This window comes from Pan troglodytes, chromosome 23, assembly GCF_028858775.2.
Source record: "Pan troglodytes isolate AG18354 chromosome 23, NHGRI_mPanTro3-v2.0_pri, whole genome shotgun sequence".
NCBI lineage: Eukaryota > Metazoa > Chordata > Mammalia > Primates > Hominidae > Pan > Pan troglodytes.
In genome coordinates this window covers 33,241,574-33,260,738 of record NC_086016.1, presented here as the reverse complement: position 1 = coordinate 33,260,738, position 19,165 = coordinate 33,241,574, and the positions used below count along the sequence as shown (strand labels likewise).

Genomic DNA, 19,165 nt, shown 5'->3' with positions numbered 1-19,165 from the left:
TGATGCTTTGAGCCACAGGCCCAGGCTGGTTCTGAAGCTACAGAGATGGACCTGCCCACCCTGCAGCCCCCTTCCCCCTCTGCCACACAGTGAGCTCTCCTTCCCCAGCTCTGCCCCTGGCTTTACTTCAATGGGGCTCATCCCCTGGAAGAGACTCAGACGGAGCCTGGGGCAGGGGGAGGCTGGAGAAGCAGCAGGCTAATGGGCAGATGGAAGACAGACAAGTCACTGTCCTGGCCAGCCCTGACTCCCATCCAGATCCCCAAGCGCTGTACTCCCATCCTCTAAGCCCTCCCCAGCTGGAGCCTGTCACCTGAGGTTTTCCCACCCTCACTGAGCCTCAGTTTCTTCATCTGCACTATGGGTGTAAGCACCCTGGCCTCACTAGATGGTTGGAAGCTGGGCTTTGGGATCCAGGAACAATACCTGGGTATAGCCCCTTCCTGATGGAGAGATTCCTGTCTCATGAGGCACACATGATGCCTGCTGTGTCCCCCCAGGTGGCCAGGGATGGAGGTGGCCACAGACATACACCGTGGGCCACTCTCTGCCACTCTGGGGACCATAGTTCCTTCAAATCCACAGCATCAGCCCTGCCCTGTGTGGCTCTCAAGGCCTGTTCCCGCTGCGTCTCCCCCAGTTATCAGACCAGGAGGGTTGCTGCAAGGCCAGGCCCATGCTTGGAGTCCTAGGAAGTGGGGAGCCCTGGGGCTCTGTCCCCTGAGTATGCCGAGAGCCTTTCTAAGAACCAGGACTTGGCAGGGGAGCACCCCAGGTGGCACTCCCTTTCCCAGAAGCCTTGGGAACTCCCAGGGTGGTAGCTTCAGAGCCCCAGCCCTGCCCTCACCTCCTTCACCCAGCCCTGGCAGAGGCCCATGGCCCCCTGCCAGCCTGATGGAGGTGGATGTGGCAGCCACCACTGTGGTAAGGGTGAGAAGGGTGGGTTCTAGGGGACTCCTCCAAGCTCCTGAACCCTTTTCCTTCCCTTCAAGGAGATGTGAAAGCCCCAGCCTGGTGCCCATCCCACAGCTTAGGGCTTTGGCTCCCATAGTCCCAATCTAGGCAGGGCTGGCAGCAGGTGACTGGATGGTGCTGAGAAGGGCAGGCAGAATGGGGGCGTGGGCCCTGGCAAGTGCACTCCTCAGCCAATCAGCGTCCTGCCCGGCTGGTGGATTCGGTTACAAGCCCAAGATCACCCCATACTCCAGCCTCTTTCCTCCTCCTCCCGCAGCTCCATTCATTGGTCCCGCCACACCGGGCCTGCTGGGCTCCGCTTCCGTTCCACTGCTCAGCTGCCGCCTCGTGGGGCCACCAAGGGCAGGCATCCCAGGGGCTTTGTCTGACTGGACTGGGCCAGTGCAGAATGGGGGTTCAGGCAGGGCTGTTTGGGATGCTGGGCTTCCTGGGGGTGGCCCTGGGGGGCTCCCCTGCCCTCCGCTGGTACAGGACCTCCTGCCACTTGACCAAGCCCGTCCCTGGCAACCCACTGGGGTACCTGAGCTTCCTGGCCAAGGATGCTCAGGGACTGGCCCTGATCCATGCCCGCTGGGATGCGCATAGGAGGCTGCAGGCATGTAGCTGGGAGGATGAGCCGGAGCTCACCGCAGCCTACGGTGCTCTCTGTGCTCATGAGACTGCCTGGGGCTCCTTCATCCACACCCCCGGACCCGAGCTGCAGAGAACACTGGCCACTCTTCAGAGTCAGTGGGAGGCATGCCGAGCGCCTGAGGAGAGTCCAGCAGAGGCCAGGAAGAAGCGAGCAGCAGGGCAGAGTGGAGTCCCTGGTAGAGGGCACCAGCGAGAGAAGAGAGGATGGACCATGCCTGGCACACTGTGGTGTGGAGTTGGAGATTCTGCTGGGAACTCCTCGGAGCTGGGTGAGCCATAAGGGGTGTGTGGGCTGGGGGGTCCGATCGGGGAAGCAAGGTTTCTTCAGCCCTAGCCCTTACTCTCCTAGGCTGTGTGTCCCTGGGGGAGTGACTTGACCATAGTGAACCTCAATTTCCTTATCTGTAAAGTGGGGGCAATCACGAGTCTCATCATGGGGTGCTTAAATGAGGTCATGGTTGGGGAAAGTCTTATTCAAACCTGGGAGTCCTCATTAAATGCCATCCGAGGGACTGGGCAGGCTGGGGGAGGATCCAGGGTCAACTGAGCCAAAAAGCCATTACCCAGGAGGAGGCTTTGTGGGCACGGGGTGCCCAGTGGAATGGGTGCTGAGACGAAAGTCCTGGGTTCAAATCCCAACTCAGCACATACAAGCTGAGCAAGTCACTTCCCTTCTCTGGACCTATTTCCTCACCTGTAAAATGAAGGTGATACCCCCCTTTCAGGGCTGGCTGTGAGCCTGGATGTGGGAAGTGCCAGGCATGTGGGAAATGCTTAGTAAAGAGTGCTATTTTTTAGATGGTAATAAACATAGATGAATTTCTTGCACTATCAGTACAGATGTCTGTGCGTTTGTGTGCAGGGTTGGGGGAGGGCTTGGCATCTGAGTCAGAGTAGGTTGGCATCCTGGCAACACCTCCTTGTGCCAGTGAGAAAGGTTGCACCCTGCCTGTTTGCCATTCCATCATACACACATTCATAATTTTGGAGTTTTATTTGGGGCGTGGGCTTGGGAACTCTGGAGGCAGACTCCAATTCCCCCGAGGAAGACCTTTCCATGTATTTATGGGTGGGCTGCCTGGCATTTAGAGTTGCCCAACAGAGGCTGCAGCTTGGCTTCTCTTTTCCAGCTTTGAAACTCTGAGAGTCCCACAGAAGGGAGAGTGACTGGTCTGAGGACCCTCATGGTGTTTGTGTCAGGGCTGGGGTGAGAACCAGGTCTCTGCCCTCTTGCTACCAGGGGGGCATAGCTGGTGCGTGATGCCTAGGACCCTGCTGAGTTGGTGCCCCCTCCCCTCCCCTCCCTGCAGGGGTCTTCCAGGGACCTGATCTCTGTTGCCGGGAACATGACCGCTGCCCACAGAACATCTCACCCTTGCAGTACAACTATGGCATCCGAAACTACCGATTCCACACCATCTCCCACTGTGACTGTGACACCAGGTTGGTGGCAGGCAGCAAGGGCCCAGAGCTCAGGGACAGGGCGGAGTTACCCAGTTCCTGGGTAACTAGACATTGGGATTGCAGAGGATCTTAAAGCTCAGCCAGCTTGGACCCCACAGTGCAGGTAGGAAAGCTGAGGCCAGAAAGAAGGGACACTTGGACCCCAAACCACCCAGCTGGTAGTGGCACAGTGGGCTGTGGGAGGAGCCAGACAGCCCTCCATGCCCCAGGGTCCTGAGTATCTGTTCTGGGGCAGGTTTCAGCAATGCCTACAGAATCAGCACGACTCCATCTCGGACATCGTGGGCGTGGCCTTCTTCAATGTGCTGGAGATCCCCTGCTTTGTGCTGGAGGAGCAGGAGGCGTGTGTGGCGTGGTACTGGTGGGGCGGGTACGTGGCCACCCCCTCGTGTCCCTTTCCAGACAGAGAGGGAGCCCAGGCTCCAAGCCTGGTGAGGGAGAGCTATCTGTCTGTCTGTCTTCCAGGGAATGATGTCCCATCCTGCATGTCCTCTCCTGAGGGCCCGGAATGCAGACCCTCCTTGGGTGTCCCCCACAACCCAGTGGGATGGGGGATGGGACTGGCAGAGCATTGATCTCCATGGAGACGACCCTGGGGGCTTCTGGAAGGGGGATTCCTAGTCACCAATTTCCACCAACTGCCACCACCCAGGTGTAGGATGTATGGCACAGTGCCCCTCGCTCGCCTTCAGCCCAGGACCTTCTACAATGCCTCCTGGAGCTCCCGGGCCACCTCCCCAACTCCCAGCTCCCGGAGCCCAGCCCCTCCCAAGCCTCGACAGAAGCAGCACCTTCGGAAGGGGCCACCACAGCAGAAAGGGTCCAAGCGCCCCAGCAAAGCCAACACCACAGCCCTCCAGGACCCTATGGTCTCTCCCAGGCTTGATGTGGCCCCCACAGGCCTCCAGGGCCCACAGGGTGGCCTAAAACCTCAGGGTGAGCTCAGAACCTAACCTTGGGGGTTCCTGACATGAGGGGGTGTCCCTGCTTCTGTTTAGGGGTGGCCATGTGTTGCCTCTTTTCCTGCACCAGTTTCCTCCTGGGATCTCCCAACCTCTCCCATCAAATCACACTGCAGCACAGGATTTTCATAATCCACGAATTTGACCACATCAGGCCCCACTGTGCACCCACCACCACGCCTCTTTATCTCAGCCAATGATGTCCCAACACCCAGAGGCCCTCAAGCCTTGGCCCTGCAGACCCTACCCCCAGTCAAAACTCTAGTTTCACAAACTTCACTTGGTTCCTCAAAAGCGCCAGGCTCTCTCCTACCATGAGGCCTTTGCACATGCTGTTCCTCCTCTCCTCGTCTTCTCTCCCACCCTCAGTTTAGCAGCCTATGCCTCCTGGAAGCCTTTCTTGACTACCATCAGTAGTACTCTGGGTGTCCCCCATGGCAGTACTACTGTGTTTGGAGGCTTGGAGGTAGGGAGGCACTCCCACAAGGGCGGCAAACTGAGGGCACAAAGACTCAGAAGGCATGAAATGGAGGGAATCTGTGTGTGTGTCTGAGCACATGTGCTGGTGTTTCTCCTGGATGGCGCAGGCATTGGTGGGGCCTCCCTGGTGGATTGGGCTCCCATCAAAACCACATCCACCCCTCAGGTGCCCGCTGGGTCTGCCGCAGCTTCCGCCGCCACCTAGACCAGTGTGAGCACCAGATTGGGCCCCAGGAAATCAAGTTCCAGCTGCTCAACAGCGCCCAAGAGCCCCTCTTCCACTGCAACTGCACGCGCCGGTGAGGCCCCTTTGAACCCTTGCGGGGTGGGCTGCCTGCTGCCAGGCATGGGAAGGGGCCCCTGGCTGGCAAGGCCCTGCCCCGGCCTGAGCCTGCCTCTGTTCTCAGTCTGGCACGCTTCCTGAGGCTCCACAGCCCACCCGAGGTTACCAACATGCTTTGGGAGCTGCTGGGCACAACCTGCTTCAAGCTGGCCCCTCCACTGGACTGTGTAGAAGGCAAAAAGTAAGTGATGTCAGAGCCAGGAGGGATGGGGGGTTTTCTCAAGGGGTGGGTTGCCTATACCCACTTTGAATGCTTGGGCCAAGGGGTAGGGGAAGGGATCGGGAGACCTCTGAGCTCCCATCCATAGCCTCATCCCTCTACCCCCTGCTGCCCCAGGTCCAGCTCTGCAGTTGGCCTCTATGGGTCCCATCTTGGCTTTGTCATTTGATTCCCACATGACCTTGGCAACTGGTTCACCTTTCCAAGTTTCCATGTCTTTGTCTGTAAAATGGTCGTAGGAACCAAGGAAACGGCAGGATGCACATAGGTCATGCCCCGCCTGGCACACAGCAAAATGTATACTTAACTCACTCCTAATCCACAATCTCATTTGGTCTTGAACTTCTGGACTCAAGCGATCCTCCCACCTCGGCCTCCTAAAGTGCTGGGATTACAGGCGTGAGCCACTGTGCTCTGCTTTCATCTGGATTCCGATTCTCAAAGCCAGCTCCTTCTTAACTTTCCCATTTCATAGATGAGGCTGAGGCTTCTGGCTCAGGTTTCCACAGCCAGCTAGTGGCAGAACCCAGGCCTCCAGGTACCAGCCCGGTTTATTACACCCTTTCTCCGTGAAACCCACCCCTCTCTGCCTTGCTGGTGACTGTGGCCCCAGCCCCCTCTCTCTCTGGGCCTCAGCCCACTGTCTGCAGAGTAGGGTGGGATCCTTGTCAGCCCTGATCATCTGCCCCACTCTTCTCTCCTTACAGCTGTTCCAGAGACCCTAGGGCCATCAGGGTGTCAGCCCGGCACTTGCGGAGGCTTCAGCAGAGGCGACACCAGCTCCAGGATAAAGGCACAGATGAGAGGCAGCCATGGCCTTCAGAGCCCCTGAGAGGCCCCATGTCATTCTACAACCAGTGCCTGCAGCTAACCCAGGCAGCCAGGAGACCCGACGGGCAGCAGAAGTCCTGGAGCCAGTGACCTCAGTTTCAGCTTTCCTGGGCACCAGCCTGGACCTTGCCCATGGCTTTGCCAAGCCTTGGGAATCTCAGCCTCCCCTCCATAGGTTAGACTGAAGCATGGCAGAGGCTGTTGTGGACAATCAAGAGGATGAATGGGGGGATCTCAAGGCCCAAATGCTGGACCACGTCTCCTGCTGTTCTGGGTAACCTTGAGCTATGTATGACACAACTCTTCTATGCCTGGATGTGGTGTTCAGGAAGCTCATTCTGATGCCCTGGGCTTCGGCCTTGCCAGGGAACTTCACATACAGATGAGAATGGGGAAAGGGTAACTTATTGCAGCAGCCCCAGGCAGTACCAGGAGGAGGTACATGTATGTCCATGTTGCAAAAATAATACATGCCTCAAAAACCTGCCTAGGGGAGCCCTAGTGCCTGGGTGCTGTGGCCTGGGGTAGCAGGTGGGAAGTTAGGGATGTCACAGAAATGTCTGTGTCTGAATCCAGGATTGGGGTGGGTGTTGGAGAGGGCTTTCAGCTCCCCTCCTCCCAGGGGGGCCTCTTTTTTTAACAGCTGCTGTGCCCTTCCTGGCCCAGCCCTAAACCTAAATTCAAATCTCCTCCATGCCTTTGTGCAAAGGACCTCCCTCTTGCACTCTAAGCCTTAGTTGCCTCCTCTGAAAAAAGGGGGTCTCTAAACAGGAGCTACCTCATAGGGTTGTTGAGGATTAAGTGAACCAATACATATACAGTGCTTAGCACTTAATAAGTATTCCCCGCTGCGACACCTAGCTGAACTATGGTTTGGTGTCTGATCTTGAGAGGTTGATATAACCTTTTAAAGGCCTCAGTTCGCTCACCTGTGAAATGGGTCTAAGAATAGCACTGATCTCACAGGGTTGTGATGCAGATTAAAGGAGATGGCATGTGTAATGTATACAGCCGGTGCCTGGTAAATGTCGGTTCTATCATTCCCTCACCTCTTTAGTCCCTGCCTCTGACTAACCCCATCCCAAGACTACTAACAAGTAGGAAAGAGCCGAGAGTGAGGCTGGAGAATTTAATTCCTAACGGATGACCTCCAGGATTGGGACATCTGCCAGAGCTCTCCCATCATCCCAGATGGGGGCCTGGGCGGGGCTTTGCTGATTGTCACAGTTGAGGTGCCAGGACTGAGTTTTGGGGGACCCCACTTGTCCACCCCTGGCCAGGACAGAGAGGCAGGTGCAGATACAGCTGGAGGAGCAGCAGGAGAGAGGCAGGTGGGCTTGCAAAAGATTGAGGCAGAATGGTGGTCACCTTGGCCCATCTGCCTACCCCACCCTCAGGGCCCCAGGCCCCCTTCCTCCAGCCCCCGATGGCCCTGGGGACTAGGAGACAGGCTGTTGGGGGCCAGGGCCTCCCGATCAGGTCCCCAGGAACCACCACCACCAGGGTCTACAGTCTCTAGGCGCAAGGCGGGCAACAGGCCCAGGCTTCGAGGCACAGCTGGTGGGAAGGCCCAGGGGCCAGGCAACCCAGAGGGCCCCTCTTCACTACTTCCCCGGCTGCTGCCATTACTGCTCCTGTCAGGAGCCACTCGGGACAGGCGGCGGCTCTGGGGTGAGGGGCTACGGCTGGCACCACGGCGTTCACAGGATGAGGGCCGTAGGGCAAGCCCAGGGAACCTGGCCAGTCCCGGGCTGCGGCTGCGGTGTCGCTTGGACTTGCCAGGACTGGGGCTGCGGGACTTGGGTGCAAGGAGCTCCAGTGTGCTGTCATCCTCTCCCTCTGAGCTGGTGCCTGAGCTGTCTGTGCTGCTGCTGGCCAACTCCGAGGAAGGCAGCGAGATCTGGGGGAAATGCTGGTCACTGGGGCGCCCTGCTCCCCAACCCAGCCACTGAGGCCTGACCTCCCGAGGTCTGCCTCTCTCGTTGGCAGATCTTGGGAGGTCAGGTTATTTGTCTGAACTCAAGGAGCAGAATGTAGAGGCTGTGGCATTTGACAAAAGTCTTTAGGCACCCCCAGCCCAGCAGTCCGGCCTACTTACCTGGAAGGGTTCAGTGACGCCGATGAGGATGCTGTGGTTGTGACTATAGTAGCCCAGGATGAAGTCTCCATGGCCCTTGGGCAGTGATTCCTCACTGAATGTTACCTGGTAGGCCCAGGGGTATAAGCCTAAGTTGGGGGTCAGGGAGGCCACCTGAGAGACCCCAAGGTGAGTTCTGAGGTCCCAAAGGCAACAGGGACTTGCCCTGACTCTCCCACTCCTTTTAAGTACCTGGTAGGTATTCCCATCCACATCTTCATGTTTGGCCCAGACATAAGCCACATAGTCCTTGCAATGGCGGAAACCCACCTGGGGGATCAGTGTTGTGGAATCAGTGTTGTGACCCTATAATGTCTGATCCCAGCAGTCTCCCAGTGTGGCATCAAGATCTGGACAAGCCAGTGACCCCACCATGCTGTTCAGCTGCTCCTCCAGGCCCCTTTCTTCCCTGAGTCGCTGACCGCCACTGCCCCTCTCACCCGGTACAAGCCGATCCAGTCCCAGGAGCTGCGGGCGAACACTGTTTCCATGCGGTACCTCACCACCGCCTGCTCGGGCCGCACCCACTCATCTGCCACCTCCAGCCGCACCAGTGGCATGTCGTCCCTGAAGGCAAACTGTCCAGGCAAGGCAGGGGCAGGGGGCCACATCAGGGGAGACCCTCTAGTATCCCACACACTTAAGGCTCTTGGGTCTTAGCACAAATTGCCTGAGACAAAGGGCCACTTTACAGACTGGGAAACTGAGGCAGAACAGGTCTAGTATAAATACCAAGCCCTGTGCTGCCTCCCAGCCCAGGGTTCCTTCTGCCCACAGCCTCCTTAGGGAGTGAGTGAGAACATAGCTTTGAAGCTAGCAAATCCTGGATTTGGCTCTGGTTCTGCCGTTGACAGGCTGGGTGAGTTCCTCAGCCTCTCTGAATGCCAGGGCCCTCATCTGTAAACTCAGAGACTCTTTTTTTTTTTCTTTCTTTTTCTGAGATGGAGTCTCGCTCTGTCACCCAGGCTGGAGTGCAGTGGTGCAATCTCGGCTCACTGCAACCTCCGCCTCCCGGGTTCAAGTGATTCTCCTGTCTCAGCCTCCCTAGTAGCTGAGACCACAGGTACCGCCATCACGCCTGGCTAATTTTTGTATTTTTAGTAGAGGCAGCGTTTCACCATGTTGGCCAGGCTGTTCTTGAACTCCTGACCTCAAATGATCCACCCACCTCAGCCTCCCAAAGTGCTGGGATTATAGGCATGAGCCACCGTGCCCGGCCAAACTCAGAGACTCTTATTTTACTCTTGGAGTTGTTCAGCAGATTCAGTGAGACACCATTTGCAAAGCATCCCATAAATTTCCCAGTATACCAGTAAGTGCTCAATAAATGATTTGTCTCTATGCTAGCAAGGAAGACCAATAAAATCCTATGATGCACTGGGTATTTGGGGTAAGCTGAATATTCCTGAGCAGGCAAGAAGAGCTCTGCGTGGGAGGATGGAGACCTCAGTCCACTTCCAGGCTCTACCGCTAACTCGCTATGTTACCCCAGGGCAGGCCCTAACCATCCCAAGGTTCAGTTTCTCCAACTGAGTCTAAGTACTAAGCAGTTACTAACTATTACCTTGTCATCAGTCCATGAAGGAAAGTTATAACCATGAGTATCCTTTCCCCAAGGTCAACCCAGACCCACCAGGGGCACCACCTGAATGGGTGGAGCTGCTGAGGTGGCAGGCTGCCAGGATATTGACCCCACCTCTGTCCCTCAGGGAAGGACTGAGTTGTTGCCAATACGAGATCTTTGTCTGATCCCCTGTTTACCTAGTTTCAGGTTTCCCTCCCTCAGCTTCCAAGCCAATCTGTTCCAGAAGTAACTGGCACATTCTTTCCCTGTTCCTGTGTTCCTAACAGCAGGGGCGGGCAAGGGTAGACCTTTGAAAATGCCCTGAAGGCCTTGCAGCATCAAAACCCCTACTGAGCCCTATTCTGACTGCATTGCCTTGGGTAAGAGACTTAAGTTCTCTGAGCCTCAGTTTCCCTCACCAGTAAAACAGAGAGGAAAACTGGGACATCTCAGGGCCTACTGAGGCATTCAAAAGGATGACATATGTAAAGTGCACTACACAGGCCTGGCATGTAGTAGGTACTCAATGGGATTTTTTTTTTTTTTTTTTTGAGACAGAGTCTCACTCTGTAGCCCAGGCTGGAGTGCAGTGGTGCCATCTCGGCTTACTGCAACCTCTGCGTCCCGGGTTCAAGCAATTCCTCTACCTCAGCCTCCCGAGTAGCTAGGACTACAGGTGCGTGCCACCACACCCAGGTAATTTTTGTATTTTTAGTAGAGACAGGGTTTCACTATGTTGGCCAGGCTGGTCTCGAACTCCTGACCTAGTGATCCGTCTGCCTCAGCCTCCCAAAGTGCTGGGATTACAGGTGTGAGCCACTGCACCCAGCTGGGAAATGTTTTTAAAGGGACAGAGTCCTGGAGGAGGTGGGAAGCACAGGATGGGGTGTCAAAAGGAGTGATTTTTCAGGTGAGGTCCCTAATTGTGGGTTAAATCTTCATGCCCAACACTTTTGCCAGAGGTCACGGCAGGCCAAGCGTGGGGATATTTCCATTCCCAGCTAAAGATATTGGCCAATGTCCCACTGACTGGCCACGTGACAAAGTTACCAGGAAAAACATTTTCTGGCCTGCTGGGCTCCCTCTTATCAGATCAAGAGACTTGAAGAGCCCAGAGTTGGGTTTCAGGGCCGAAAAGATGGGATCTACCCTGCTCTGCCACTGCAGAGCCTGTGTATGGTTTGGGGCATGTGCCTACCCCATGAGGAGCCTCAGATCCCGCCAGAGAAAAAAAGGGAGTTGGACTACATGGTCTCACAGGTCTGGTTCTGAGATTCTAGGATTTCCCGTTTTGATGTCGGCAACCAGGAACCTCAATCCTAAATACAATATAAATTATAGTAACTACTTAAGAGTTCAGCTTTGTATTTTTTATATCTTTGCTCTCCCTCCCCATCACTACACAGTCTCATAATGCTTGGCATATGGTAAGACAGTTAAGTACTCAGTAAATAATGAATGAATGAATATGAATGAATGTTACATGGAGTTTGATTTTGCTGGTCTTATTATATATGTGAATTTTTATATCTTTTCTTTGTTATTTTTAAGACACTAGTAGTGAAAATGATGATGTATATGTGAATTTTTTTTTTTTTTTTGAGACAAGGTCTTGCTCTGTTGCCTAGGCTGGAGTGCAGTGGTACGATCACAGCTCACAGCAGCCTAGATCTTCCAAGCTCCAGTGATCTTCCCACCTCAGCCTCATAAATAGCTGGGAATACAGGTGTGCACCACCTAGCTAAATTTTATTTTTATTTTTATTTTTTCCCTGAGACACAGTCTTGCTCATGTCACCCAGGCTGGAGTGCAGTGGCACGATACTGGCTCACTGCAACCTCTGCCTCCCAGGTTCAAGTGATTCTTGTGCCTCAGCCTCCCAAGCAACTGGGATTACAGGCATGCACCACTGCGCCAGGCTAATTTTTGTATTTTTAGTAGAGATGGGTTTCGCCATGTTGGCCAGGCTGGTCTCAAACTCCTGGCCTCATGTGATCCGCCCACATCAGCCTCCCAAAGTGCTGGGATTACAGGTGTGAGCCACTGCGCTCGGCCTTTTTTTGATTTTTTTTAAAGACAGTGTCTCACTGTGTTGCCCAGGCCGGTCTTAAACTCCTGGGCTCAAGTGATCCTTCCACCTCAGCCTCTCAAAGTGTTGAGATTACAGGTGTGAGCCACTGCGCCAGCCTATAAATGAATTTTAAGATAAATTACTCTAAACCTTTCTCAGAAGACAGGAGTTAGAGATTAGCAGAAAAGGCACGGGCTCTAAGGCTGGGTGTGGTGGCTCACACCTTGTAATCCCAGCACTTTGGGAGGCCGAGGTGGGCAGATCACCGGAGGTCAGGAGTTCGAGACCAGCCTGGCCAACATGGCAAAACCCCATCTCTACTAAATACAAAAATTAGCCAGGCGTGGTGGTGGGCAGCTGTAATCCCAGTTACTCAGGAGGCTGAGGCAGGAGAATCACTTGAACCCAGGAGGTAGAGGTTGCCGAGACCACGCCACTGCACTCCAGCCTGGGCAACAGAGTGAGACTGCATTAAAAAAAAAAAAAAAAAAAAAGGGCGCCGGGTACAGTGGCTCATGCCTGTAATCTTAGCACTTTGGGAGGCTGAGGTGGGTGGATCACCTGAGGTCAGCAGTTCAAGACCAGCCTGGCCAACATGGTGAAACCCTGTCTCTACTAAAATACAAAAATTAGCCGGGCATGACGGCGGGTGCCTGTAATCCCAGCTACTTGGGAGGCTGAGACGGGAGAATCGCTTGGACCCGGGAGATGGTGGTTGCAGTGAGCCAAGATCGTGCCACTGCACTCCAGCCTGGGGCGGCTGAGCAAGACTCCGTCTCAAAGAAAAAAAAAAAAAAAAAAGCTGGCCAGGCACGGTAGCTCACGCCTGTAATCCCAGCACTTTGGGAGGCCGAGGTGGGTGGATCAGGAGGTCAGGAGTTCAAGACCAGCCTGGCCAACATGGTGAAACCCTGTCTCCACTAAAAATACAAAAATTAGCCTGGCATGGTGGCAGGTGGTGTAATCCCAGCTACTCGGGAGGCTGAGGCAGGAGAATCACTTGAACCCGGGAGGCGGAGCTTGCAGTGAGCTAAGATCGCGCCACTGCACTCCAGCCTGGGTGACAGAGTGAGACTCTGTCTCAAAAAAGAAAAAAAAAAAGAAAAGGCATGGGCTCTGAAACCAGATTCACTTGGGTTCAAATCCTAACTGTTCCTCTTACTAGTTGTGTGACCCTGGGCAGGTGATGCCATGTGTCTGAGCCTCAGCTTCCTCATCTGAAAATGTAGATGGCAACCCCATTTCCACTCTGTTACAACAAATGGATGCTGCTGAGGGCAGGTACAAGGGGTTATACAAAGGGTAATGGTGAGGGGCAGTGGTATGCCGAGTTGGGCCTGGGGATTTTATGCGGGGAGGATGAGGCCAGAACTCACCTGCAGGAGGAACTGGGCAGCCACAGGCTTGTGGTCGCTGACTGTGTATTCCATGTGGCTGCGGTAGCTGTGCTGCGTCACCTGGAGTCGGTGGCTCTTCCGTCCTGAGGGGCTGGGACCCCCACCTGGAGCCTTGACCTTCCATAGGATACGGTCTGTCCAAGCTGGCTTCCGTTTCTTGGCACTGCAGTGAGCAGGGGTACCCCAAGTTTCAGGGGCTGGGGATCAAGATGCAACCCTCCACCTTGCCTCCTGCCCCTCTTCCCAAAGTCTCCCTGTTCGAGAAGACCTCAGCCCACTTCCCCTCAGTCCCTCCTCGGACTGAGCTCACCTGGTATCGTATTTGTTGGTACCCACATCAAACTTGAAGGTGGGAGCGAAGTTGAGGGGCCCCTCCTGAAAGCCCTTCAGAATGGGCCAGGTGTTCTTGGCGATGTTGAGCTGTGGGGGGTCCAGGAGAGCAGATTGGACAACAGCTTGGGCTCTGCTGTGCCCAGGGAGGGGGTGGGGCAGGTGAGGACAGGGACCATAGCCTAAGGTACAGGCGTGTCCTGGGACATGCTCTGTGTGCTTCTGGGGACAAGGACCCCACCTGGTCCTTCTCCCAGAGCTGATGGAGCTGGTCACTGTCGATGGCAAACTTGACAAAGTGCAGGTCATAGCTCTCAATGCGGAAGTTCAGGTCCCCGAACCAGAACACGAGGCTGTTTGGGGTGGGGGATGGGAGAGATGTGGGGGGCAGTGGGGGGTGTCAACAGGTCCATGGGGGATAAGGGCTCAGCCCAGATCCTTCCAGCCCATCCAACCCGAGGGGATGTAGTGAGTGGGTGAGTGGTGCCAGAGCCTCCAGCCCACCAAAGGGCAGAGGAAAAGCAGGGGGACCGGTCTACAGGAAATTAGATTCTGACCTTCAGCAAGGCGGGGCCCCTCAGCAAAGCTCCACCCTACAAGCTCCGCCCCTCTCCATCCAACTGCTCTCTGCTTTCGTGTTCCTACAACTAGTTTGGGTGAGCACTAACCCCCATAGGCCCTGCCTCTCTCCATAAGCCCCACCCAAGGTGGTACAAAAACCCCCATCACTAGCCCCACCCAAGCTCTATTTGGCCCCACCCCAGCCCATACTCATGATCCAGGATGCCCTGTGCGCCCGGCCCTTGGAACTGCTGGAGGCTGAGGATGGTCTGGAAGTTGTCCTTGCGCTGCTCCGCCTTGTCCATATGCGCAGGCAAGTGGCAGTTCAGGAAGCAGAGCATGTGCCCGAAGGCCGCCAGGCGCACGCTCACGCCACCCTTGTTACCCTAGGGAGGCAGGGTCGGATGGCTCATGGGCGGGGCTTAGGCCAGGAGGTGAGGCACTGGGAGCGGGGGTTAGAGAGGAGATGTGGGTGGAAGGTGGGTGTGTCCTACAGAAATGAGGAACAACGCTGGGACACAGTGGGGAGAGAAAAGGGCGGGGGTATAGAGGAATAGGATGGGGTATTGGGTGGTGCATGGGGGGCGTGGGCCGCAGGGTAAAGGGTGGAGGATGGGAAGGGGACCTTGCTGTGCATGGGGCGAGGGGACTAATCTAAAGCCCCCTTCATGTCCCATCCCCTTCTGGGCCTGCTCACAGGCTCACCCAGTAGCCGCCCAGGCCAGTGCGTGTGCAGTCGGTCTGCACGTCTCGCAGGAAGGGCAGGTGGTAGTACTTGGCGAACAGCAGCAGGATGACACCCTGCATCCTCACCGAACTCACCTGCAGCAGGAGGCCACATGGCTGGGGGACAGAACACAACTCCCCCGCCCTCACGCCCACCTTCAGGTCTGCTCCTCCACCCACCCATGTCACGGACCCAGCCACAGAGTCCCAGCGGGACCCACAGTGAGCCAGGGTACAGCTGGAGCCAGGAATTCAGCAGGGTCTCTGGCCATCCAGGGGGTGAGGGGTGCGTTACCAGCACGAAGTTGAAGGGCCCCAGTGCATCCATGAACAGCTCACTCCACTGGTCCGTGAAGAGGGCATCCTTGAGTCGCTTGTTGAGCATGGAGTTCACTTCCTGCAACCTGGAGGGGTGGGGGCGGGGTGGCCATGGGATTGGAGAGGTGCCCTGGAAGCCCCTGCCATGGGCGGAGGGCCTGGAAGGCCCGAGGGGCTCAGGAGGGGGTCCACATGCCCTGCCACCTCACCCTATGGCGATCATGTCTGCGCCGTCGCTGTCGTCACCACCGCCCAGGTGGAGGAGGGATGTGACATCGTCTGGGGGCATGGCAGTGCCCACGTTCCATGTGACCACAGTGATCCTGAGGGCAGGGGCATATGAGGGTGTAGTCCTGGCACCACTCCCTCACCCTCAAGCTTCCTTTCACAGGACTCCCTGGGGAACTAAATGGAGGCAGGTGTGGGCCAAAGCCCTAAGAAGGACCCATAGGAGGCCCCGAATCCTGTCCCTCTGCCACACTCTCCCTGGGGAGATCAACTGAGAGGCGGCAAGTTCCTTAGGAGGGGATGCTATCTTCTGAGCGTCACAGAGTGGGCCCAGCAACCCCCTCCCCAAAGACTCTTCCTCAGAGAGAGAAGCTGAGGTAGAGCACACCATCCACGCTGGAAGAATGGCTAACCTCAGAGCTAAGCCCCAGCCACCTTTCTTGGGAGAGGGCCCCCTCACCGGAAGCCGGGGTCGCTCTTGCAGGTAGGCTGAGCTGACCAAGGGGAGGATGACAGGGTGGATGTAGAAGAGGAGGTGGTGACTGGGGCTGGGGCTTCTTGGGCCTGAAGGTTGGGGCTCAGGCACCTGCCAGGCCCTGTACTCTGGGTGCCAAGCCTTGGGAGGGCCATGTCAGGGGCTGGGGGAACACAGGGAGAGCGATTTGGGGAGCGGCTTGGGGAACGGCTGGGTGATCGGGGTGGCTTGGGCAGAGGTGGGGGCACAGTCTGGCCTGAGGGGGCCCCAGGCCGGAAGGTGGGGGACAGAAGTCCAGGGGAGTGGGTGCCAGGCTCTGAAGGACCCTGGCCCACATCCAAGGGCAAGGTCTGGGGTGGCCGTGGCAAAACAGGATCCTCAGGGCTGCTGTGGAGGGCCTCAGGCCGGGCTCGGAAGGAGGGGGAGAGCCGAGGGTCTGGGGAGGTTTGGATGCAGGGTGGGGAGCCTGTAGGACCAGATGTCTGAGCTGGAGGCTGGAGATGCCCCTCAGAAGCAGGGAGAGGTCTAGGGGCTGGGGCATCCCTCTTTCTAGCTGATGTCTGTCCCACAGAGGCTGTGCCTGATGCCGTGGATGCTGGAGCCAGAGCCTGTTGCTGAGATGGAGACAGAACTGGACTGGGCACTGGGGAAGGGGTGGAGGGGAGTTCTGGGGGCTGCTCCTCAGAAGCCAGGGCCAGGCTCAGGCCAGAGGCTGCCAGTGTTGGCTTGGGTCCCACGGAGGAAGGTGGCTCCTGCTTCTGGTCTCTGGAGGTTGGGGCCAGATTGGGCCCCAGGGTGGCTGGGGGAGATCTTGGCCCTGCTGAGGCAGGCATCACCAGCTGCCCCAGGGACGTCGGAGCCAGAACTGAGCCTGTAGTCGCTGGGGGAGGCTTTGGTCCAGCTGAAGCAGACATCACCAGCTGGCCCACAGATGTTGGGGCCAGGCTGGAGCTGCGGTGGGCAGTAGCTGTTTTCTGCCCTTCAGGGGTACACAGTGGAGCCAGGATTGGTCGGGGAGATGCCAGAGCCAGCCTCGGTCCTTCTGAGGAAGCTGACATAGCTGCCCGTGGCCCTACAGGTGCCAGAGCCAACCTTGGTTCCGAGGGTCCTAGGGCTGCGTTCTTCTTTGCTGGGAGCTGAAAACTTGAGTCCACCTTGTGGAGGACAAGTCAAAGATTCAGAGTGACCCTAACCAGGGCATTGGGCCCCAACTTCCATATAGACCCTGGCAGAGTTCATCTAGCTAAGAAAGGCACATCTTTCCAAGGAAGTTCTTCCTACTATCTCACTTCAATCTATTCTGCTGCAGGTCAACTTCTGTCTTGGAGGAGATAGGACACAAAACCCTAACCCCTCCTTTAAGTCTGAAACCTCTTTCACAGATGGGGAAACTCAGACCCTGACTCAAATGAGGCAGAGTGTGAACCTGAACCTGAGGACTTGCCTTGCCTTCCTGGCTGGCACCCACACCCTGCCCATTCGGGGCAGCTTCCCTGGGCAACCCTCCCACTGCAGTCCCTGAAGCTCCCCCAGCCACGGCTACTGACCTGACATCCCAGGTCTGGGCACACTGGGGACAGCCTGTTTCTTTTCTTTTTCTATTGTCAAGATACAGACCTATGGGTGCAGCCTGTTAAATACCTCTCCCTTCCTTCATAATGCCCAGAAACCCCCAGTTCCCCACCACCCCCTAAACATCCAAATCCCTTGGTTACAGCCCTCTCTGTTCTCTTACCCATTCCCAGAGCTCCACTCAGGAGCAAGAGCTGGGAGCTGAGACTGGCTGTGTAGATTCAAAGCCCAGCTCTGTGTGACCTTAGGCAAGTACCTCTCTGCCCAGCGCCTCAGTTTCTCTGTCTGTAAAATGAAGGGATGGGGTCTAGGGTTCCTGGCCACATTATATTCTGGGGAATCTTCATCTCCCATTGTCTGCATTTATGAGCCCAACATTTGCTAGAATTCCATCTAGCCCCGTGGAATACTCCATCCTCACCAAGTGTGAATCTAGCATTCAGAGCAAGTCCAGGATTCTAAGTTGATCCTGGTGTCACATCTCTCTGTGCCCAGGTTGTGCCCTCTTACATCCTCCACTTTCTCCCCTACCTGAAAGGACAGGCAAGCAGGTATCCCATTTATGTCCGGCAGGTGGGAGGGGTGGGGAGTCACGGAGTCCTGTAGGGACCTATCCTCCTTCCCCATCTATTCTCTCTGATGTCCCCTGTCTCCAGAAGACAGGATAAAGTGTCCTTCACCAAGGAGGGCAGAAGAATGTCTATACTTGCCCCAGGATGGCCCTAGGTAGGGTAACAGGGCGCAGGGAGGCCCTGCCTCTGGAGACGCACTTCTGTTTCTGTCCCGTATCCTTCTCGGTTCAGAGTACCTAAAACTCCATCTCCACCTCCCTTCTCAAACTCACTTCTTTGAGGTGGCATTTTAGGCACCCTCCTTGGCTCCAAGTGTCACACTGTGTGCCGGCTTCCCCCCAACTATCACACCGCCTCCAGTACTAACAACTTAGCCATCCCAGATGTCACAGTTTTAGTCTTCAGCGACAAGCCCCCTCATTTTGCATTGGCTCAGAGAGGAAAAGCAACTTGCCCAAGGTCACACAGCAAAGGTGGAGCACAGCTGGGTCCTCTGATACCCAGTCCAGGACTCTCCCAAGGGCTCCTGGAGATGGCTAACTTCATCTGTCTCTGGGCATCCTGTCACTGCCCCTCAGCCCCCAGGGTGCTCTCTTCACCTAGCCCCTGCTCGCTGAGCAGAGGAAAGTACCAGCCCCTCAGTCAGGAGCACCAGGGTGCCTGCAGTGTATGTGGGGGGGGGGGTGTGGAACCAGGGATCAGGAAAGGGGGGGGCACTGGGTCTCAGGGGTCTTACCTTGGAGGGTGCCCCAGTTTGGGCAACACCCTGGGGCATGGGCAGGGAACCCAGGCCAGCCCGGGTCCCTGGCCTCCTGCTGCCCCTGCTGCTCTGGCCCTCCATGTCTGCAGCCCCCGGCAGCCTGGACTCCCTTGGCTCCGGCTCCAGCTCTACCGCTCCCGGGAACCAGTGATGTCATCAGCCATTTCAACCTGCTGAGAATTTAAAGGCACAGGCTCCCACTTCCCAGCCTGGAAGAGGCCGAAGCAAGGTGGCTACCCCCTGGGAATCCTTCAAACTGGCTGCTGAGGCTGGAACAGCCATGGAGTGGGGAGGGGAGAGTGTACCCATTTGCCTGGCCCAGGTCCCAACTGGCAGCAGGAAGGAGGCTGTCTGTCTACCTTCACCTTTCTGCCGTAGGCCTGGTCAGCCCTTTGCTCCAGGGAGGGGCATTAACACACCTGCCTTAAGGTAGGACAGGTGGTTCAGAGGTCTGCACCCTCTCCAGGGCCTCAGAGACAACTGAGTTCTTGCCCTGATCCTGTGACCTTCCTGGCTCCCTGCCAGCTCAGAGCTTGCCCCGGCCCC

The 19,165-nt window shown here is 56.4% G+C and overlaps 2 protein-coding genes across 9 annotated transcripts; one reads left to right on the top strand and one right to left on the bottom strand.

Moving 5' to 3' along the window:
- The first annotated feature begins 1,208 nt into the window (after nucleotides 1–1,208).
- Nucleotides 1,209–6,914, top strand: PLA2G3 (phospholipase A2 group III). The gene is made up of 7 exons (XM_525567.6): nucleotides 1,209–1,877; nucleotides 2,919–3,051; nucleotides 3,308–3,442; nucleotides 3,725–4,008; nucleotides 4,681–4,813; nucleotides 4,922–5,038; nucleotides 5,785–6,914. The coding sequence occupies exons 1-7, from the start codon at nucleotides 1,364–1,366 to the stop codon at nucleotides 5,996–5,998; spliced, it is 1,530 nt and encodes a 509-aa protein (XP_525567.5). The 5' UTR covers nucleotides 1,209–1,363; the 3' UTR covers nucleotides 5,999–6,914.
- A 109-nt stretch (nucleotides 6,915–7,023) lies between these two features.
- On the bottom strand, nucleotides 7,024–18,792 carry INPP5J (inositol polyphosphate-5-phosphatase J). Of its 8 annotated transcripts, XM_009438186.5 has the most exons (15): nucleotides 18,596–18,749; nucleotides 17,451–17,572; nucleotides 16,808–16,869; nucleotides 15,701–15,878; nucleotides 15,222–15,335; nucleotides 14,990–15,098; nucleotides 14,674–14,790; nucleotides 14,179–14,354; nucleotides 13,649–13,760; nucleotides 13,388–13,497; nucleotides 13,057–13,240; nucleotides 8,486–8,623; nucleotides 8,238–8,315; nucleotides 8,007–8,111; nucleotides 7,024–7,808 (listed from the first exon to the last, which is right to left on the bottom strand). In XM_009438186.5, the coding sequence occupies exons 4-15, from the start codon at nucleotides 15,868–15,870 to the stop codon at nucleotides 7,302–7,304; spliced, it is 1,920 nt and encodes a 639-aa protein (XP_009436461.1). In that variant the 5' UTR covers nucleotides 15,871–15,878; nucleotides 16,808–16,869; nucleotides 17,451–17,572; nucleotides 18,596–18,749; the 3' UTR covers nucleotides 7,024–7,301. The 8 variants fall into 8 exon arrangements, with proteins under 8 accessions (XP_009436461.1, XP_009436459.1, XP_063663837.1 ...); XM_009438184.5 differs by having other exon boundaries at nucleotides 15,701–16,869; XM_063807767.1 differs by lacking the exon at nucleotides 17,451–17,572.
- Between the last annotated feature and the right edge of the window lie 373 nt (nucleotides 18,793–19,165).